Source organism: Lepidothrix coronata, unplaced genomic scaffold (genome assembly GCF_001604755.1).
Source record: "Lepidothrix coronata isolate B3197 unplaced genomic scaffold, Lepidothrix_coronata-1.0 Scaffold5, whole genome shotgun sequence".
In the NCBI taxonomy this organism is placed as follows: Eukaryota; Metazoa; Chordata; class Aves; order Passeriformes; family Pipridae; genus Lepidothrix; species Lepidothrix coronata.
In genome coordinates, this window is record NW_016690185.1 from 5,264,886 (window position 1) to 5,288,328 (window position 23,443).

General features: G+C 42.0%; 1 protein-coding gene across 2 annotated transcripts in view; it reads left to right on the forward strand.

Annotated features, from left to right (window-relative positions):
* Positions 1 to 16,618: 16,618 nt before the first annotated feature.
* Positions 16,619 to 23,443, forward strand: part of DCBLD1 (discoidin, CUB and LCCL domain containing 1) — a 48,599-nt gene continuing 41,774 nt past the window's right edge. For both annotated transcript variants that reach the window (XM_017830571.1, XM_017830580.1), the window contains exon 1: positions 16,619 to 16,935. In XM_017830571.1, coding sequence (XP_017686060.1) covers positions 16,689 to 16,935 — 247 coding nt within the window. In that variant the 5' untranslated portion in view covers positions 16,619 to 16,688. The remainder of the gene's footprint in view (positions 16,936 to 23,443) is intronic.

A 23,443-nucleotide genomic window follows, 5' to 3' on the forward strand; every position in this document is an offset into this window, starting at 1 on the left:
AGTTGGAGACTCACATTAAAGAGGTCAGTGGAAATTCAAGCTTAAGACACATCCAGTCCTGGTCCATGGCATATCTGTGCTGTGTTGGCAGAGCTATTCACAGAGTCATTCTGCAGCAGAAAATCAATCCAGCTTACATATATATATATACAAAAACAAATGCTATAACATTTTGTGTATGTATATTACTCATTAGAAATAAAATTTGCTATTTTATAAATAATATAGCATTTTGATGATCAGTTGAAGCTGGCACATCCTGTCATTGCTGCTTAAAGAGGGTACCTGCTTTTCCACCATATCTTTCCAAGCCCCTTTCACTTACCAAGCAAGTGTTTCTACAGTCATGTAATAAAATAGGCTAAGAATCTGGTTAACACTAACCCAGCAACTGAAGGAGTGAACTGCTCAGCATGAACCTGATGCTGTTTTCTCTGGTTCAGGTTCTAGAACAATCCTCTGTGCTGCTCTGTCCTTGCAGTGAAAGAAGTAAAAGCAACCAAGGCAGGAGGAAAGGGTAAGCCAGGCTGGAGACAGTCAATGAACACTGCGAAACACGGGGCTCAAAGGTGGCCAGAGGAAGGAAAGACTTTGTGGAGAGGGTTCCTTCGTTTTCTGCCAGTTGCTCTCAGAAGCATTTGGGGGGTTCCTTTTGCATTATCTCAGTGTCCTCACCACTACTCACGGGAACTCCTAGATGAGAGTGAGACTTATCTAGGGTGAGCTTAGCTTTCAGCTAAGGGCTTCCAGCTACACAGGTGAGGGGGAATTACTGCCCCATTTGCTTGTCACTTCTCCACTCCAAAAGATGCTACCCCCGCCCCAGCCCATGAACAAAACTGCTGAAGGGGGAACTCCTTAGTTCCAGCCAAAATAAGTCAGTTTAGTCTTACTGCCTAAACAGTAGCTCTCTGCTAACCCAGCTCATCTTGGTTGAAGAACCTTCATCAGAGCTCATGTAATCAGCAAAACTGAAGAGGAAGCTGGTGACAGGCAGATGTAGGCTGCTTTGGATAGTTAGGACATTTAGGACCCTGAGTATTTGGTTTCCAGGACTAGCAGGTCTATACTAATAAATAAATGTACCGACACCCATGCCCTAGCAAGTGGCACAGGATAACCCACATCCACGTTTTAAAAACCAGTCATACCCCAAAGGAGGATAGATGCAACTGAAATACCCATGGGTTATGGCTCTTAGCTTTTACTATATGCCAGACTGTTTCTGGTTGGGCTAGTGCTGATGTGAATCAAAATCAGACAGAGTTCAATGATTGATCTATGTGGTCACTTAGGATTAAGAATGCTGGCTGGTATGGATTTAAGTTACTATCTTACATGTAGCGCAGGTAAACAAATATGTCTAAGTTCAAACTTTTTTTAAAAATCTTTTAATTGCATTTAATTATTCAGCACTTTTTTATTTTGGTTTGTTGGTTTGGTTTTTTTTAGAAATTGGTTGATTGTTAGGATGTCTTGGGTCTTTTTTTGCGATGTATAGGGAGGAGCAGTAGGAGATGAGAAACACAGAATCATAGAATCATTATAGTTAGAAAAGACTTCCAAGATCATTGAGTCCAACCTTGGACTGAACACCACCATGCCAACTAAACCATAGCACTGAGTGCCATGTCCGGTGGTTTCTTGAATATTTTCAGGGATGGTGACTCTACAATCAAGGTGCATCTTAAAGTCTGAAGAAAAAGTCCACAGTACCATAAAAATGTTGGCATTTGGCTTTTAGGACAAGGAAATTTGGTTACTATGAAATACACATAACTAACCCTTTCTGTATCACTGGAAAGCTTGGCTATTACTGATGCCAACAATTCTTGTCAGTGAGCATTTGCACACTCATATATGGGTAGTACATGCATACTTTGCAGAAATGGGTTCTAAACATTATCGATAGTTAATAAAATAATAACATTAAAGACACTATTCAAATGAACAACTAGTCGAATGATGTAGAATTTTTTCTTAGACTTTCAACACTGTTTTCCACCAGGTGTCACTGTAACATCCCATAAACCACGACTTTCAAAGAAAAAAAAACCACTGAAATATCTCCTTTCTTTTTTATATTCCTTTGAATACGCTGATCGAACAAACACTAACAGTCAACTGTGTCTTGGGATTTTTCACCTGAATTTCAGAAATTCTTCATAAATAGAATACTTATGGGCTTTAGAAGCCAAACTTTAAAAGGAGGGTTTGCAACATCTGTAAATGATCGAGCATTAAGTGTAATTTTTAAATGCATCCCTGTTGTAACACTGCATCCTGACATGGAGTTGTGGATCCAAATTTTATGATATATCATTAATAACCTTGTCCTTTATATTATAGATCTGCTTACAAAACATCATTTCCTTCATTCCAAAGACCAGCACAAGGAGAGGATATGCAAGGGAGAAGACTCTGAACGAGGACAAAAATTGAGAAAACTCCATTACAGTTCCCTACCTGAACAGCAGCATATATCAGAGCACTTTGCAAACTATGGACTCATCTTTCAAACCCTTTTGAGATAAATAGAACTATGTACAGACAAATAATCAGCCCTCATATCTTGAGGAGAAACATGCACATTATTACTGCCAGTAAAACAAGTAACTCTTATTTTCTTTATACATGAAATTTTCATTATCCACAAAGACAAACCTTTCCTCTGTGTGAACATGCACACGGCTGTGTATATGTATACATGAATGGTACAATATAAGCAGACTAATGATCTAAGACACAGAGCTTTAGGGCCTTGCTGCACTGAATTATCAGTTCAAAGTGAGTTGGCAGCCTCCTCTACCACACACCCCAGTGCACAGACACAGGTTGTTGCACTTACAGCCAGAAAGATCAGCTGGGAAACATCTTCTGGGCTGCCAAAGGTTATAGCGCAGTGCATTAACACCAACTGATGGCAACTTTTTTTTAATACTACAGGACAAAAGTTCTCAAATTTCAGGGCAGCTCCTAGCTGACCCAGTCCTGGAGCCAGGTCATCATCCCTGCCCCTGTGGCAGCAAACTCCATCATAAAGGTAGTCCAAGCAGCTCAAGGCAATACCCACTCCAGCAATTTAATTTTGATCTGCTCCCACATGTGAGTCCAGCATCTAAAATCTCTTCTAATGAAACCCTTGTCTATGTGCTGCCACTTAAACATGTCTGTACAGAGTTTCAGCAGCACACAGCAGCAATTGGAAGAACAAAAATGGAAGAGGGAATGGCTGAGGAGGTAAGGAGGGGGACACCCAAAGCCCACAGATGTCCGTGTCTAATCTGGGCTGGTTTTGTCCAGTTACATAGCACTAAAAACATCTTGAAGATGGACCACACTCGTGAGTCCTTGATGGGGATGAAAGTTGGGAGAGGTGAGACAGGAGAGACTATCAATCCCTCAGCCAGCCTATAGGGCAGAGCAATGAAAAGAAAAATCTCAGCTTTTACTTATCAGTTTCTAACTCCTTTGTCTTGGGGAGGTCATCTTGAAAAAATATGCTGATGTGAAGCACTCACTAGAGGTGATGGATTTTTACTCTTTTCCAAAGATCACAGATTATTCTTGTTTTCCCTTCAGCAATGGGCCCCCATTATATTCTGAATTTATCACTAAAGTAAGTGAACAAGGACCCCAAGGGCAAAAACCTTCCCTTCACTGCCCAGGCCTTCCTCCTGCCCCTTTTATTTGTTAGCGCAACTGCTAAGACAGCTGTTTGTCTGGCAATAGCAGCCAGTCAGTCAGGGAGTGTTGTGCACAAACAGAGGGAAGACCATACAAGAGAAACCCCCTGGAGTCTGGCTGAAGATTTATATCTATCTGTGCAGATTAGAGAAGTGGGGTTGGGGGGGAGGGAGAAGCAGACTGTTAAACTGGATCAAATTGGAAAGACAGTCATGCATGAGATACTTAGCTAAACCAGTCAGGAGACAGGGATTTGTTTCTATCGATCTGCAGTAATGACGACTGGAGAAATGCCTCATGAAATGATGGATGTACAATGATGGATTTCAGACTAGGCAAATTTGAGCTGTGGAGATTAACAATACTAAGAGATGTGAAAGCTAGACCAGGATAGAAAATACATGGAGTGCTAAAGGGTAACATGGATCTATATGTATGTCGCTGAAAGATTCAAATCTGAAAGGAAAAGAATATATTAAGGCTTACTAAATTATGTTTGTGTAATCATCCTACATGACACCAGGGGAGAAAGAGAGCAAGCACAAATTGATAACAAAAGCCTTGCTGTTAAGTAGGTAAAGCTTGCACTGCTTTTTGTATTGCTTTAAAGAGGATAGGTTAGCACAGTATTTGCAAAGCTTTTTAGTGATTTGTTCAACCGTATTGTCTATTAGATATATCCAGATTTTTACTAATCAAATGTGCAGTCTGAAATTTGAAGAAAACTAGATTTCAACATACACAGGTATCAGGCAGTGCAACAGTGTAAGTGTAAAATGGCCTGTTGCAGCATTTCTGAAGAGGATTGCATGGAAAAGGCATGCAAAGATTTTTAGAGAGGAACAGAAGGAAAGAAGATTGCATACTACAGAGCAAGTGACTTATTACTCTGAGCATGTAGATCAGTGTATAAGCAGATATAAAGCCGAGATTAGGAGAAAAAGACAAAAGCTGCAGAAGTAATAGTGTAGATTACAGGATCTTTGTAGAGATCTTCAGAACAATCAGATGTTCAGCTTGCATAAACATCTCCCACAGAAGTCTTTATCTCTAACACCTCCCGGTTTCCATGGCATTCCCAAATACCTGAACATTTTATCTCCCAGTAGTTCCATAAAAAGAAATTGCTTATGCAGCAATCCAAAAGAGAGCCCACCTGCATAGAGTTTCTAACAGATAAAGAAGCAACAGTGTCCACTAAGGAGATGGGATTTAACAGGGGCTGTTTTGACCATTTCAGTCACCTGCCTGTGTGTGTTGCTGGAGTGTTTGGATGTACTGCTTAATAACCTTCTGGTATATATCTAGAGTTTCGGCCTTTCTCTCCAAAACTTCCTGTCCTCCTCTCCTTCGTTGAGGAATACCCCTGGGTACAGGCACTGACACTAGTCCACAGGAACGAGTAGATCCCTTTATCTACACAAGCAAAAGCAAAGTTCCTCGTAGTAGGGGAAAAAATTAAACAATTCTCTAAAATGTTTTTGAGCCTCAAACAAACAAACACAAACTTGTAACAAACAGGTGAAGATATGTCTGATCTCTTCTTGTTTGAGGGACAAGGAAAAATCCCCTGGGAAAACCATGGTTAGCTGGGACCATCATGAGAAATCCTGGGGATGGCAGTCCAGCACATCATTTCCACCTGCATTAACAGGCAAAGAGATAAATTTTGTCTTCACTCACTAACATGTGCCAACACCTCAGGCAGTCCAGTCAAACTCAGGTTTCATCCTCTGAGGGTTTTAAACCCTTCTGGAATACCACCAGCAGCCACAATTTCAGACACGGCCATTCCTTGCCCCTCTGGATGGGGGGGAAGGCCTGAGCACACCTCCACAGGCCCCATATTCAAATCAACCTGCTGAGGGGCAGCCCATGCTGAGCTCCTCAACTATGCACCTGCTCCTCTGCTCTAGGGAACACAAGGATTGGTCCCAGTCCCTAAATACAGGTCACTATTTCAGGGTACCCCAGATACTACTCCAGGGCTGTCAATGTCTAGGCACCCTGGCAGGGGCCTCCCAGGGCAGCATCTAATCCCATTCCTACCCAGGAGCAGGGCAGTCAGGGTGACCATCAGGCACTTCCCTGGGGACAGAGACAGGCCAAGGCCAGACTGGGATGTGGGCCCATGGCTGGGCAGGGCAAAGGGCTGGAGACTGGCCCTGCCTGTGGCATCACTGGGGCAGAAGCTGATGGCCTCAGGAGCTGACATGGGGTCCTGGTCCCTGGGTAGAGCAGAGGTGGGGGGTGGAGGAAACCTTGTGGAGTGGGGCAGGGAATGCTGATCCCAGGGGTACCCTCAGGCCCCAGGCTGGCAGATGTCACCCAGAGCAATGGAGCCCCTGCCCTTCTGAACCAGTAGCTGAGAGCCAGAGGGATCATCCAAAAACCTCAAAAGGCCACTGAATTGAGCCTGCCATCTCCATCGACTGCAGCAGCAGTCATTTGAATTTAGATGTATTGATTTTAAATTAATTACAATGCTTTTAAACATCCTAAGTATTATCTGCCCACAGCCATGTGTGCTGCCCCTAGAGCTGGACTGACATGTTGTCAGACTCACAAAAAGGTGGTGGTTTGGGTGCTGAACAAGTTTTTTATTTTCTTTTGCTGAGGAAACTTCCCTCCAGCTGAGGAAGCTTTCTTCACTGAGAAGTCAAGCAGACTTGCCAGAGCAAGAAGGGGGCAGATACACAGAGCTACACCTGCACACTGCCAGTGAGGGTGCACACCAATGCTGAGAGGAGTTATCACTCTGTGAAAGACATTAGACCTGGCATTCCCTACCATGTTCCCAGACCTCAGTTTCCCTGTTCTGCCCTAGCAGAGTGGTCGCTTCCTGGTGCACCAGCTCCTGTGCTGTTTTGATCCTCTACTGAGTTAATTCAGGTCCCCAACACAGCAGAAGGCCATTCACCTTGTTGTCAAGAAAATGTTCTGCTAGCTCAGCAAACTGAATTAGCTCAACACAACATCAGGTGAACACCAGGAAGCAGGGAAGTAAGGCCAAGAAAGGAACCCTTTGACCCAGCTGGTTTGAACCTTCACTCTAACAGCTGCTATTGTTAACTAAATTTAGGTCTGATGCATCATTGTCCCTTAACAGAGAGAAGCCTGGGGTGCAGGGTCTGCCGCTTGTGACATGTTTGAATGTGATCTTGCACAACAGAGCTGTGACCTCTTTCTGCATTATGATAACACAAATAGTAAGAGTTGGCCCTTAATTGTGAGTACATCTGGACTCCTAAAAGATTTGCAAAACAATAACATGCTTAAGCTGTAAAGACAAACACAACCTCAAGGTAAAGCAGGCTAAGACTGGAGAAACATTAAAAAAGGGATGTCATATTGATTCATATGTTTATGCTCCCAAGATTAAAGATATAAATTGGTTTATGAAAAGTACATTATTTTTCCAGTTTTACTTACATGCACAAACATAAGCACACATATGCCTCTTCTAAGGCTGAAAGGACTCAGTGGAGTTCAAAGAAGAAAGGAATACATTATAAAGAGTAAACCTCTATATAGAACTTATTACTTATTTTAAAACAACAACTGCAATAATTATTTCTGAGAAAATTCTTCTAATTTGGTTAGGGGTTTTTGTTTTGAGGGTTTTTTTAATTTATTTTAGAGTGAAGTTTGGAATTTGTACTAAATTATAAACCAGAGAAAGACTACTCTGAAAAAAGGGTAATGTGCCCTTTGGCAGTAATCCACAGCAGCAACTACAGTAGAGACCATACCCTTCAGCTTTGCCGGGCATTTGTGTTCACTGTCCAGTGTACTGGTGGATGTCCATCCTAATAGAATTTAAGTGAAGGCTGAACAGCAGAGCTGCAGACAAATGCTTTCTTCCATTGCTTTGCAAACTGCAGAAGTTGAGCAGAATGAAGAGCTGTGGATACAGCAATATCTTGAAACACTACAGCATCAGCATCTAGAAAGCATGGGCTCAAAGGAGCACTTGGGGCACCGCTGTCAACACAAGCTCCACCGGTCACTTCAGTGTGCTTTAGATTAGGTCCAAGAACTAATCTGAAGGAAGAGACTCTGCACAAGCAGGACTACTAAGCAGTAATGTTTCCTTTAGTAGAGTTTCCAGGTGCACAAAGTTCCAGGTGCCCAGGTACATATACAATATCTGTATACCAATCAAAATAGTTCACTGCTTTTTCACACAAGTTTTTCAGATAAATATAATACATATGAGAAATTGTCTGTAAGTGTATTTTTATAAGACTAGTAAAATAGAACAGCTATAAATATTTCCTTTGTGTAGCAAAAAGTTAGCCTTCACTTGGTAGAACAGCTGTCTGCAAATGTTATCATTATTTTCTGACCGTGGTATCTCTGTCATGCTGGTTTTGTTTCCTTTGCTTCAGTGTTTGCTATTGTATCACATTAGTGTAATTCCACCAATTGAAACAACAACAAAATTCCTGGGACACTAACACAGAACAAGGAACATCAAGAAAAAAAATACTGATTTTAAGTTTTAAGATGCAAGGAAGTAAGTAAAGGTTCATGGTCCACCAAATCCAAACTCTGTAACCAGCAGAAACCAACATAAAATTGCCTACATGTGCTCCAACAGTGGTTTGTAACTGATAGAAGGCTGAAGAGCAGCCAAGCTTCCTGCTCCTGCTCATTTAGAGGATAGGATTTGCCTCTCTAGATCCCTAGTAATGAGGGCACGTTGGTGGGAGTGTGGGAGAAGAATCACATAATGAGAATGAATCAAAATCCATTTGATCTCTCTCTTTTCCAAGTAAAAGCCATGAAGTCAGCTAGAAGACAGTTCAACAGTGCCAACATGAATCCTGGTGATTGATTATTATAACATGCCCATCTTTATTGAAACAGTAGGTCAAATACCTGTAAATGTCTAAATGGTACTGTATTCAAATGTAGACAGCAGAAGTCTGAGCCTAAAAGATTATGGTGACCCTTGAAGTGGTGCTGAGTCCTGGTAGTTACCTGATGAGCAGGGTGGTGCATGAGAAAGTCAGAAACCACAGGGACTTGGGTCTTCTTTTGAGAAAAAAAAGTATATGTTTCCACTGCAAGACTAGGCCTGGTAATTACTATAAGGGTTAGTTTTGCCCTGCTTGGAGCAGTCAATAACACAGCCTTAGCTGTGGTTAGCTGCACCAACACTGTGCTCAACATTTGGCATCTCTTCAGTGAAGCTGCCTGTTTCTCTTGACGCATCAGGAACTGTGGCTGGATAGTGGGGACTGTTGCAGGGACTTTGGCCACAAACAGCAGCTCTGTTTGTGGCCAAACAGAGCTGCTGCTCTGTCAGCAGCTCTGACTCCGTCTGCCAGGCTTGGTCATGCCAGCTGAAGGTTTCCTTATACCTAGATGCTCAGAGCTGTTGACTCACTGGAGGAATGTCTTCACATGAAGCCACGAAGGGTTCACTCAAACATTTTAAGGTGTGGGCAAACGTGCATGAAACAGATAAGAAAACACATCTACTGCAGAGCCTTTAGAGTGGGAACTCAGCATGCCCAGGCAGCAGGAGCTAGAAATTTAGATTAGGCAGCAGAGCTACTCACACGGTGAATTCCTGGCCCTGGCCCTAACATCTGTCATCTGTGCAGGCAAGCAGCCCACAGGAGATGAATTTGTGGGCTGAATCCACATGGGCAATCAGCCCAACCCCGCCATTCTACACCAAAACCACCATCATGCTCAAGGGAAAGAGGATAAAGAACATCTGATTTCGGTGGACAAATGCCATACTGGATATAGGGGAAAAAATTTAAATACAGGCTCAATTTAAGTCTAAGAGGTAGATCTAACTGGGGCTAAACTACATATAGCATATTTTGAAAAAGGCCTTTAGGACCATTTGTGAACCCTGGCCAAGAACAACGACCACTATGCATGTCTAGCATAACTAAGTATACAATATCTTTAATGAAAAGAAGTAGACAGAAGGATGCCAAACGGAATATTTGAGAAATTATACTGTCCAAATAAACCTGACTTTCAGGGATAAAAATTTCGATTATTGGTCATTTATTATCTTATGAGGAATGAAAGTTTAAAATTGATTTGGATGTTCACCAACATACTATATTTACCTTCTGTTGAGCAGTTATCTTTGACAAGGAACCTAAGGCAGGCTCTAACCTTTTGTATTTTGTAAACAGCCACAAAAATACATTGAATACTGTAAGTAAACATGAGAAAATATTCACTCAAGCCCACATTTTTTTTTAAATTATTTTCAAAAAAGGCAAAAAGGTCTTTATAAAACAGATAACATTAGACCAGGTTTTTACATTTGACAAATAGCCTGGCCTTAAAAGCTATTGACAGTGAACCCTTAAACTGTATATACAGTTGTAACCCACAGCTGTGATAGTTATGAATTACAAGAATTTGACCTTGTGATTCCATGGTGTGATGACGCAATGCTATGTAGAAAAGCTGCACAAGAATCTTTTTCTCCATACATAATGATTATTGCAGATTTATGAGCTATGCTTCCACTACGCATAACTGGCTTACTTCCGTGAAGCTCGTGAGGACTGCAGACTTCCACAGGGCCTGAACAGAGCACAGGGAGAAGGGATGGAGCACACCACTAATTACTAAATGAATAAGCATGATTCCCAACCCTCTCTCTTGAAACAAATCAACTGAAGGGAAAGAAGGCCATCTCTGGTCTTACTTTTCAACTCCTGAGGCTTTCAGCCTAAGTTCATATCACACCACGCAAAAAAACTGCAGCATGGCATGAACACTCGAAATTAGGAAGAGTTAGATCTGGTGTAAACAGGATGATTTCTATTAAATCAAGCAGTCACTCAGCTCGTACTTGCTTTCAGCTTTTAAGCTCTTACTTAAATAGCCAGGTGTATAATGATCAATAAAACAACATGTAAACTGCCCTCTCCAGTATAAAAAAGTGCTACAGTCTTTATATCAGAAATGGTCAAACTACTTAATTTCATTCACTTTCCATTACTCCACACCTTTTGGAGGAAGAATATAATTAGACCAATTGCTCTTTATTTAAGTCATGATGCAAACACAGTTGGTTATTCCTGCAAGTGACCAGGGGATTGCTTCACAGTTTGCACAAGTTATTTTTTAGCTCCTACTTGGATGCAGACTCATAAACATGAGTAATGATTAAGACCACTTGTTTCTCACAGAAAAAAATGCAGACTATGCAAATTCAGCTGTGAACTCCCTCTTGAAAATCCCAAACATGCTACAGTTAAAAATCATATACTATCTATGCATTAAGGGACAAAATTTGATATTTTTAAAAAGTATGCGGACTAATACCTTACAAAAACAGGAGAACTCTTTAAAACACCTATAAAAAACAATGAGAGCTTTGTCACTGACAAATTGATCAAGGATGCTGCCAACTAGTAAGTTATAAAATAGTAGGCTCTGTTTTGACAAAGAGTGTCATGAATCTCTAGATCATAATATTTTTCAAGGCAACACTAAAACAATATGTTTAAATGAAAAGGAACATTCTGCCCCATATTTCTTGACAGCAGCAGAGCATGTTTTGTTGATTATCTTCAAAATCCAGATGATTAGCAACTTTTTCTTCTTGCTTGAAACTAAGAAAAATTATGACCTAAGACTACTGAGCAGTTGTGAGAAACTGCAAAATATGTGGCAGTGGGACAAACGATTAGTCTTCAACTTGATCTCATAATTACATCATAATAGGTGACATGATTGGATAGGTTACAGCAATTAAAGTGATGAAAAGTGCACATTCATCCCCTTTATGACTCTCATTAGAGTTACACCCAACTGCTGCTGTTGTAGTGAATGAGACTGCCTATCTCTTAGCATCCAATTATCCCATGGACATTTCCTGCCAGTGATGGTAAGAGCCCTGCTATCACTCCCACCCAGACAAGACCTATAGTTCTTGTGTCCTGAAAAGACAAAGTCTTCAAGCCTAGTGCATTTTAGTTTTCTCTCCTAGTATTTATTGCCTGTAATTTCTTCTTCCATATTCTTAAGGTCTAAGAATACTTATGGTCTCTACCCCCTGGGGATTTCTGTTACCAGTGTAATTGCATAATGCCACTCTATGGTTCTAACTCATCCATATGGGTGTGGGCAGTGACCTATGCTAGTGCAAGTCAAACTGTTTCTTCTATCAGGATTTTTTTTTTCTGTCTGATTCTTACCTCGTGTTTGCCTTAAAGTACTAATGAAGCACTTGGTCAGGATATCCTCTTAGCTACTTGCTCAGAACCACTTAAAAAGTGGAAAGGTTATTTTACTAACTCCGTCACTCCTGTGCATTTTCACACCTGGAGGGGGATGCTTACATTAAGCAAGGATGGAAGTTGCTAACATGAATGTCACCAGAACCAAGGCTGGCTCTGAGAAGGAGAACTCAGTCCCACAGTTTACTACAAATGGGTAAGACCTTTTTTGCAACTGTAGTTAGATAAATATCCAGAAGCCCAGAGGAGTCCTGGAGGTCAGTCCATCTCCTGCTGGTTTAATGGTATGCAGACCTTAATAGAGGGTGATGTTATACAGGTTGAAATGTTCTTGCTGCTTCATGGGCATGGCATGAAGCCTTTCTATGGAAAAAACGCAGCACAGTGCACTGTGTCCATTAAATACTCTAAATATACAGAATAATTCATGTGTGTCTTAAGGAACTTGTCAAACTTTCTAAGCCATGCCACAGCCTAGCATCAGCTCTGACTTTGCTGTAGCCTAACCATTTTTAACAGAGAGGGCTCCTTGCATATGATATACAAATGTTGAATCTAGACACATCTCAGGCTGCTACTTTACATGTTTTATTTTCTGGCTTTTTTATACAACCACCACATACACTTCTGGCAGAACACAGTATCTGAATACACAGAGATCAGCAACCAGAGCACTTTGATCTCAGCTTTATCCTGTAAATTCATTATATCATTTGTTTTGCCCCAGTGAAAATGCAAAACCTGGCCCATGTATAAAGACTGCTATAAGACCTCTCAATCTGCAAGCTATCCTTCTGCTAATGAAGAGATTAGCATACCTCTCAATGTCTAGAATTGCTCTTGTGCTTTGCAATTTGTAACCTCGGGTCCTTTCCATCTCATTGTGCTTTCCATTCCTCCCCCTTCTTTTATAAAGTCAGCAAAGAAAACGCTTTCCACTTACTAACAGGAACTTTCCTGTTAGCCACACAAAAGCAAGGCTGCTCCAAGAAGGTTAAACTTGAATGTCTTTGTGTGTATTATGTTTTTGGCTTCTATTTTTTTTTCCCAGAACATGTACAGAACAAGATGCTTTTGAAAGAAAGCATGTTTGAAAGAAAGTGTCATGTTTGCAAGATAAGCTTAGGTGAACTTTCCAGTGTGTTTTTTCTTCCTCCCCTGCCCCTTGCCCCAGACAAACTACCAGTTTAACATCACACGAGGCACTCAAGGACTCATCGGATTATTTACGTCTGTTTAGAAGCAGCTTTTCAACGCATGCTACATACAAGTATGCAACAGTATATAAAAAGTATAGGTTAAGAAGGTAAATCTGTGAAGCTAGAAACTGTATAAGTCTATAAATGAAACCTGCGTATGTCCCTGCCATACTGACCAACCACCTTCTAAAGTGTTCTGAGCTGATTTTGTCCTGAAGTCTCTTCTCTTGCTCTTCACCCCGAGGCCAGAGAGCTGTGAAGTAAAAACTGAATTTCTCGTTTGCAGGTGGCTGCACAGTAAAAGTATCCATATAATGAATACGAGATGATACATATTATCTAGTTGCAGGTGACTCAGTTAATACCAATTTCATCAAACACACAAAATACTCCTAAATCGTATGTTTGGAAAACTACCTACCTGTAAATGAAGGGCACATGCTCATGCTAAAAAGTAGCCCATCCATGTCCTTGGGTGAATTATTGCTCTTCCAAATTAAGTCAGTTTTAGTGACCAAAATAAGCTTCATTAAGCTGCCAGAAGTGGTCTGCCAGGGAACTTTTATATTGTGAAGCTCCCATTGTGTGAAAACTTTAATTAGTCAGGCTCCATGTATGCCTTCTTTCCAAACTAATCTTTTGCCTTGACTCCAAGTCCTTGCCTTTAAAACTGTATTTATTTAAAAGCTCATTTTAACTCTCCTCCTTACAAAAAGAAATTGGGAAAAGTACATATGAACCAATGTAGCAATGTGATGGGTTACACAAGTCCTTGAATAAGAGCTTTGAGAGCTATAGACTACTTCATTTGTCTTAATGATTATTTAATCTTGGAAGATGACAGTAAGTTCTTTGCCTACAGCATATTGAAAACTGACAGGGAGATGGTATGGTAATGTGAATTTAATAGCAAAATAAATAATACAGAAGCTACTGCACTGATTACATTGTTATTATTATCCTACTGAAGTCAATACGAAAGCTGTGCTTCCAACACCTGCAAGAGGTATAGAGTTTCCACGGGAGCATTATATACATTTGCAGTAGGAAACATGTAGCCTTGGGCAAGCAATCAGCTCCGGATGAGCCCTGGGTGGTGAGAAGTTTGAAAAGGCAACCTGCATGCCCTTCCTTCGACCAGTGCTCTCCTGTACCAACCATGAACAAAAAACAAATACCACTCCCAGACATTTTACATCACCAGTCTCAAGGGCACAACTTACCATTTTACTACAAATCATTGAAATAAAAATAACTGTGAATGAAATTATTCTCTGTATATCTGTTCCAGAGGGCACTGCCAAGCCTCCAGCACCCAGCAGAAGGAGAAAGCTTCCTCCTCGCTCTGAGCCTCCTAAACATGTGTGACAGGCAAAAACCATTTTGGATTTCCAAAGCTGCTAACTTGCCTCTAACAATTACCAGCCACCCAAGTTCTGTGGAGAGCTCAACATTAGTGACATTATCTGCAAGCTCCATGGCAAATTTAATGTTTTGCACATTAAATTGCTCAAGCTCACCAGAATCAGTTTATTGCATCACTGCTTGGCCAAGATTACTTGGGATCGACCCACAGGACTGTTCTCTCAATATTTACAATAACCCTTAACAAATACAACTAGAACCTGAATCTGTTTTTAGAGAACATATTTTAGATCTCAGTTGATGGAATACAAATCAGTACAATTCCCAGTACCAACCCGTGTGTGACTGACTGTTTTTGATTGCCTGCTCAGATTGACACAAAACAATGCACTCTCTTGTGTTGTTATATTGCTTTTAAATAACTGCAACTCTTTCAAGGATGATATATGTTTTGCAACATATATATTGTCCTGTTCATTTATCTCCCTCGTGTTTTCATTTATATTGGGTCTCATTTGTACATTCTGAACCAGTATTTGGTATTGGAAAAACTATTTTCTATGACTACAGTATTTTCATCAATTCTGTGAGGTTTTCAAATCCAATCTTGAGGATGTCGCAGAATTTTACTTTTTGGTCCCTTCCTCTTCATAATCACCTTCATTTGTATGGATTTGTTCCTGACAATCTGCGAGACGAGTACAAGTACAAGACACTTTTATTCACATGGACACACTCCTCTTTAAAAGCCTCTCAGCCTTCAGAATCTTGAAGCAAGTAGCCCATCCCAGCCTCCTTCAACCAGAAGGATGCTGCCATTTGTTGGCAAAATCCAGCAAGGCTTAGTCTGACCACCAAACTCCTGCATTAACAAACATTCTTTCTGCCTTACATCTTAGAGCATTTTAGTCTAGATTTCAAACTCTCCTTTGTAAAGAAGGGTAAGTCTCAAATACTAACAACGTGTGTTAAATACATATACCAAGAATATAATGTACTGAGTACGTGGTAAAAAATATGCCTGATCACATATGGTGTCTGAAAAGTTAAAAAACAGACATTAACGCTTATAAAACAAGAACTCAATTAAAATAAAGGTTTACTAAACTTCACTTTTTTCTAACATAATATAAAACCTAATCATTTTATCTCTATGACATACAAGTTAATTCTGTACTTCATTTTAGCATAGCAGTACAGTGTTTCTGACCTGCCAGCAGTGTGAATCCACCTGCCTCACAGCAACTCACCCCTGAAAAGCCTGTATAGAGTCAGACAGGCTACCTTCAACACTCCAGAATACTTTTAAAAGGCCAACCGCTGGGGCTTGCTTAATATGGGGGTCTCCTGTGGTCACTGGCACTGCTTCCCTACCACGCACCTGTGTCCCTCTCTGTGCCACAGGTCTTCTCCAGAGCCGAGGTCATCCCACCCAGACAGAAAGATGCACACAGCATCGTTACAAAGGCTGTGTTTAATTCAGCCCATAATGGTAACGCACAAAAGCTCGCATAGGTTAACCTTGCGTTTGCAGCCCTGCATGGAGATGCCCTCCAAGGAGCAGGTTACAGGAGAGAAGCCCCATCACGACCCCGGCTATGTTGAAGGGGTCGGACGCTCCCCCTTGCCCCGTCGGCTCCGCTGCCCACCGGCCCCACTCGTGTCCCCCCACTGCGTAGGCACCCCCGCGACCCTTCCCGCTATGGCAGCGGGAGCGACTCCTGGGAATTAGCCTGCAAAGGCAAAATAATCCTGCTTCCTTATAAACATACATGTATATACGACTGTGCGTGTATATACGTGGGCATGCACATGGCCTGCCAACTTCGGGATTTCTCAGGCAATGCTGGGGGCTGCATGGTTTTGGGGGAGCCTCCCAACCGCTGGGAGACCCACGATCCCGGTGCAGCACCCCAGAGCGCCGGTGGGTGGGAGAAACAGCACTCGGGGAGGGGACGGGGCGCCGGGAACCGCCGGCCCCTCGGTCCACGGCAGGAGGAGGAGATACCCCGCGCGGCAGCCCAATGGGAATAGTGGCGCTTCCCCTTCTCCCGTTTCCTCTCTCCACCCCCAGCCCCAGGCCGGGGAGGAGGGAGGCAGGAGGCAGCAGCGCTGCAGCCCGGCCACCGGCGGGGCACGGGGCCAGAGGCAGCCGTGCACGGCCCCTTCTCCGCCTCCGCAGGAACACCTGCGGGGGGGAAGGATGCCGGGAGTTGATCGCCCCCCTCCGCGGGAGGGCTGGCTGGCCCCGGAGCCGCCCCAACGACGAGGAGGAGGAAGAGGAGAGGAAGAGAAAGGAGCAGGAGGGAAGTGGGGAAGTTGTGCCTTGCCCGGCCCGCCGAGAGCCGGAGCCATGGGCCCCGCCGGGGGGGCGCGGGCCGCCCCCTCGCTGCTGCTCTCGCTGCTGCTCGGAGCCTCGGCCCCGCTCTGGCTGCGGGCGGAGACGCTGGGTGAGTCCAGGAGCGGGGTGGGGGGGAGATCGGCGGCGTGCACGGCCCCCGAGGGGCTCCCTGCGCCGGGGGCGAGCGGTGGCTGCTGGGGGAGATCCCCACCGTCCTCGCCTCGCTGCTCGGCATGAGCGTAGCCTGAGCTGCTCTCAGGGCTGTATATAGTTGACCTCGTTAATCCTCGCCGGGTTTATCCCCGTGTCTGAGTAGCTGCGAGATTAAAGTGGTAACCGGCCTTATGGTAAATGTATACTACGTCTTTCTTGATCTTTGTTAATTAGGATTTTGTTTTGTTTTGCTTTTTAATAAGTCGAGTAAGTGGCGAAAAAGTCCCCAGCAAGTTGCGCGCAGGAGGCAGGGAGCGGCCACCTGGGCGCCCGTCTTTGGCCGCGCCTCGTCAGCCCTGGCGGGAGCCCCGGGGCGCGGCGGGAGACGCTCGGACACCGGCAGTACCGCGTCTGCTCCGACCGGGGCCGGCAGCCCCTGTCCCACAGCTGAGACTGCCTGTAGGCAGCTCTGCTCTCCCACTGTCTCGCTGAAAACGGGAAATGCCCATACTCGTGCCGGGACAAAGTTCCGTCGGAATCTCGAGGGGATTTTACGAGCCCTTTTGTGATAGTGCAGTTTGTTGCAATTAGGGCGCAGGTACTGTTCTTTTCAGCATCTGTTTTTATGCGGCTCACAGTTAAGCTTCCTGTGTAAATTACAAGTACACATGACATCTCCTACCGAGGAGTTGCAACCTTCTGGCAGTGGCATTGCATGGCCTGATGCACCCGTCTTAGAAGAGTTCACTAACAGCCACCGATAAAATAGTTAATACTGGAAGCTAAGCGTCATAATGAGCTTGACAATGCATTCAGATAAATTAGAAGCTCCCCTATCAATGTTCCAACTTGGCTGCAAATTTCATAATTAGTGCTGTGAATTAGCGTTGCATGCAGGCAATGACACAAAGTACTTCGGCTGATTTATACCTATTTTTCCTAAAACCTTCTTTTAACAGAGATTTCTGGTATGGATCTCCACAGAAGGGAGAGTTTGGTGTGAGTCGTGTTGCCTTTCCACCTACCAGCTTCATGGCAGCTTTGCTATTCTGTCCCCAGTGTGTTGGGACTCCAATTTGATATGTTTCAGGAAACATATGTAGCAAACAAAAAATATTCCTTTAATCTCTTCTTTTTGTCAGTGTTTCGTGGGGTTTTTTTGTTTGTTTCCTCTTTCACCAATGTTTGTTTCTCACACAATGACCTCAAGGAGAAGAAAGTCATTCGAGGAGTGAGAAATAGTAAATTTGTTGGGATTTCTGGGGGTTTTTGTGCATACAGTAACACAGAGCAGTAAGTATGAATGTCCCTCCTTGTTTGTATTCCCACATTAACTGGTAAAAGCATTTATGTTGTATTCATGATATCAAACCAACAGCATGGAAACACAAGTAATATTTTGCCTGGTTCTTTTTGGATCAAACTCAAATGTACAAGTCTGTCCAGTGTCTAGAAAGCAGAAAAGATGTTGATTCTCTGTCCCCCCTTTCCTTTCTTCTCAGAGGGCAGTTTTTCTATGTGTTTGTTTATTACTATTACCCTATAAATTAGGGGCTAAGTGTTCTAAAGTCACACCAGTGGAGAAAGGAGATAAGTGGACACAAACTTCCTGTTACACAAGCTTCTTGACTTGATTTAAAAGTTGTAATGGAGCAGGAGAAGTGCCAGAGTGAATCAGGCTTGAGTTTCAGATAATTCTATATCTCCTCACCACTGGTATCTCCCACTAGCTGGTTCAAAGATGTGCTGGTGTAAGTATATTGATTTTAAAATACCCATTTTTAAAAATAAAGCAATACATTTTTCTGACCTGTCATGAGCTGGCTGCACAACCTGCAGCCTTCACATTTCCCTTAGTTTTTTTCTTGGGGGGTGATACAGAACAAGGATGAAGTAGCTGTTACAGCTTATGTTCTTTTACTTAAGTAAGTTTCAAATTAAGGAAAGTGCCCTTTTTTCACTATGGCTTGGTTACTTCAGAGAATGGCTCATATCAGAGTCCAGGTGTCAACTCTCTTTCTGTTCTTGAAAATATGTTAACTGTATGTGTTGTCCCAGGACAACTATGAATGTAGAATTTTGTTGTCCATAAAATAATGATAATAAAGGCTGAGCACTTAGGGAGCTGATTTTAACTAAAAATATTTTTAGGCTTAGTAGGTCTCATCTGGGCACAAATAGTGCATCTGTGACTGCCCATGAGTGATAAATAGCTTTGGGATTTCTAATAAAAGGTGGTTCTTTTCTCTTTTTACTCTGCTGTACACTGATCTTCTCTTGGGGTTTCAGTTCTTTGCTGATGACTACAAAACATACTGCCTGCCTGCCAACCTCACACAGCCGTGCCTGACCTGGTACCTCTTCTAAAAGTCTCCTCCAGCATTTAGGACCCAAGGCAGAATGGAGGCAAAGCCTTTCACCATTCCCTGTTTTTTCTTCTGGAGTCGTTTAAAAGACCTTGAACCATGTAATTGTGGGTATCAGAAATGAGAGTTGGATCTTAGTCTTTCAGAGCTTTCATTCATTTTCTGTCACATTTCTGGCCAATAGGACTTTAAAATGACCTGAGAGTTGTTTGTCTGTAGGAAAGCATAAGAGGAATGGGGATTTTAATCTATTAAGAACAAGATTTAAGCCACTGCTCTTGCTGTACCTCATTTATTTTCACTTCAAATAAAGCACAGCTATGAAACTAGTTCACGTGGGATTTGCAGATCAGCATCCCGGAGTGAGCTGTGCTTGCAGTATTCCTGGATCTGTTGCCAGTTGCACCCAATGCCCAGTTGCAAGAATTGATGGGCAGTAGACTTTTAAATGTTTTGAGGAAAGGCTGTTATTTAATGTGACAACAGTGTATCCAGTAATTATGAATGATTATGCCTGTTCTCAGAGGCTTTCACAAAACCCTTACCTGAAGAATACTGATATGATCCTGCTAATCCACTTTGTATGCCCATTTCCAGCAGTTTGAAATGCAGATTGAGATGAATTTTTCTTGTACACCCCCCCCCTCCAGTTTTTGAATATAAGTCATTGGTAAATTTTCAGTTTGTTTGTGTTTTGTCCTTATGTCTTGTTTCCTTCCTTGGCTCTCTCTCTTGCCTTGGGAATGCTGACTAGAATTGCTAAAGAGGGAGGCAACAGTTTTCCAGTTGCAGTTCATAAGCAATACATGTACCCACCACAAGAAAACTGCTATGTTTTCAGTCACACAGACTTTGCTATAAATAGCGCTAAGCTCTTTATATGTACTTCTCTTTAGTTTATCAGGGGATATATTTCAAACAAAATCAGAGACAGGTAGGCTACCAAGAGTCTTGCTGACAATGCAAGGAGAAGATGCTTTGGGAAAGTTGTTACCTACACGGCTACTGAATGATATTTCATGAAAATTATTTGTTGATTTGGACATGCAAAAATACATTCATTTCTGTTTATTAAAACTATGTCACCTTTGGTCCACTTGAGTTACATGTGTAGCACAGTAAAAATTAGTTTGAAAAAACCAGCTTTGAGGATGCTCACACTACTGTATATAGATGCCTAAGATACCTTCTCAAACCCATCTTAGGTACCAGTAGTATAGTTTTGAAAGCCCATCTGAGCTAACACACCGTGCCAAGAAGTGTGGTCCTACGTGGTGGCAGGCAATGAAGTCCTCAGCATAGACATCACTGTAATTTGGGGCTGGCTGTATCGTATCAGATGCTCTCCTGTGGCATGTACTCATCAACACATGGGTTTGCACCATCTGGTAAGAATAAAATAAGCCAGACAAAATCCAAATAAAATCCTTCTGACTGGAATGGTGTTGGATCCCAGCTAACTGCAATAAAAAATATTAATAGCAATGCATAAGAACGAGCACACAACTTCCCCAAAAGGTTTAATTAGTGTTACAACTGTGAGTGGGAAACTTCAAACTGGGACAAGCTAATAGTGATGTTTAAATAAAAAAGGAGAGTGGTTTGACTAGTTTTAAGAGTATACAGAGATTTTCATTTTTGCTTTCAAAAGAAATTACAAACTATCTAATTAAACTGATTTTTGTCTGTAAAAATTGTGTGAGTGCTAAAACCACATTTTTGAGGTTGGCTCTTTTATGTAGAGAGCCTGCCAGTAGTTATGGTTAGGATTGTTGATCCTGTATAATTAAGCCTGGGAGTTGAGTGTTATGAGGAGGAAATATTTTGGTCTTTTCATTCCCTCTCTCCCTGTCTCTTCTTTTGACAGAGACAAGACTTGCTTCTTGGGAGTTTCCTTCCAAGATGTGAAGGCTTATTTTGGTGGTGATGGGACTTTCTCATCCTCCCTGAGCAGGATTTCCAGTCCCAGTGTGACCTTACTCGTTATTTCCATCCCCCTGATGGGACAGGATTACTGTCTGGTGGTAGCAGCTTCCTGGGTGGCTGCTCCATTCTTCCCTCTCCCACATGGGCAGAGGGAAGGACAAGTGTGCCCATGCTTTGCAGTCTTTACCCATCTCTAAAGAGCTTCACTAAAGGTGTTTCAAGTGCCATGATGAGGGACAGAAGAATAAATGGGGAAAAGAGAGCAAGGCAAGACCAGAAATCCTGTCCCCAGTCCTCTTACAGAACCAGTATCTTCTTCAGTTTTATATTTAGTATTACACATTTATGCCCAAGTTGCTTCTGTAATTACCTTAGTGTTGGTGAGTCATTTAGTAAAGCTCTAAAACATTGTTTCTTCCCTCAGCTGTGGCAGAAACTTTGTATCCATCACAATTTTATTCCATGATGTTCAGGTTTCTGGCACTTCCACCACAAATTGTTCAACAATATTGGATTTCAGTCTATTGCTTTGACATTAAAGTTGAAGTCATGTTGATGTCATCTTCCAGATGTTCATGTCTACTGAATAAAATTGTGTTTATTTGTTTTATTTCGAATTACAAAAACACATGGGGAATTCTGGATGTGATCCCTCATGCTATACAAAGGCCTGTCAGAAATCAAACAAAACTTTTCTTCATGGAGTAGCAGGGGAGACCTCAAAAAGCTGAAGGCATAGGTGGATTTCTTCACCCACCCAAACAGAATGGCTTTTGTTACATGCCTGAGCCTTGTTGTTGCAGCTGTGGTAACTGTGCAGAAGGGAAATGTGCAGCTTCTGTCTGAAACTACTTGTGTTTTGCTCTGGTACCACACCAGTTCTGTGTTGGCGTGTTGCTTTGACTTAATGTCAGCTATGCTTCATCTGTAAAATGAACTCATGACACACACACACACTAAAAAAAAATAAAAAAATCCACTTTGTCCTCCAGCTATGAAAATACATATTTTAACCTGTAAAATAAATTCAAGTATCCTGTGGGTCCCCCTCCACTGGGAGACTTCAGCAGCAAGGTCCATGGCTCACATTAGAGCTATTGCATTCCCTGTTTCAGTTTTCTCCCAAAGACAGAAGTTTATATTATCCCATGTTTCTTATGTCAGTATGCTACAAGGGAATTGAAGTTGAAATGCCTGTGAGCTACAGAACTGGAGGTTTTTTGAGTGGTCGTAAGTGTTAACATTTTCAAACCCGAAGAGTCAGCACTTAATGCTCTATTGGTATTTTAGCACAGACAGAAGAGGTGTGGTTAAACTCATGGTCCTTGCTAGTGCTTGTGTTTTGAAAATTAATCGCTATTTTGTTTTTAGATGAATTTCGGTCCCTGTATTCTGGAGGTGGAAAGCAAAATAAAACTGTATCAAAATAAATTGAGCAGTTACACTGAGGTATTCACTCTTGAAATGAGTGAAAAACTGTTCAGATCTTTCTGCTGTATCCTGTCTCAAAACTGGAAAACATGACTGTTTGATAGTACTGCTAATCAAAAAATTCCAGTCAAAATGAAATTATGGAGTTTCAGTGTACGTGATGTACACAGAGGGGCATAAAATACACTCTTCTGTGCTATTTTCTACATCCATTAGCAAATACCTTTTGTGCAGTCTCATATTAACATGTCACAGAAATGATGGTGTGGGCCATATATGGTACCACAACCAAGACTACAGTACTTAAGTAATGCTGTAGCTGCTTTCCTCTCTATTTTTTAATTTAAAATATTTTTCACAGCGACTATCTGTAACCACAATTAGCCAGAGAGGTAACAAAGTTTCCTGGTGTATGGAGCTTCTGCATGCACCATTGTGGTTAATACCTTGATGACAAGCATCAGGCAGGCTGGTAATGTGACAATACTGGTAGAAGGCTTTTCTTGCTTTCAGTGTTTCAGGTCAGAATAGTAAGTTAATCTTAATTCAGTTAATTTTTGCTTCCATTCCTACTGGAGTTGCAAGAAACCACTTCTTGTTAATTTGCAATAACCAAGGAGGAAATAGCTAGTTTCCCAGATGTTGGGTTCACTGAGTAAAAAGACAAAAGAAAAAAAATATATCTTGCTAATAAAAGGTGATTATTGTTTCCATCAGAAACCAATTACTTTTTTAAAGAGA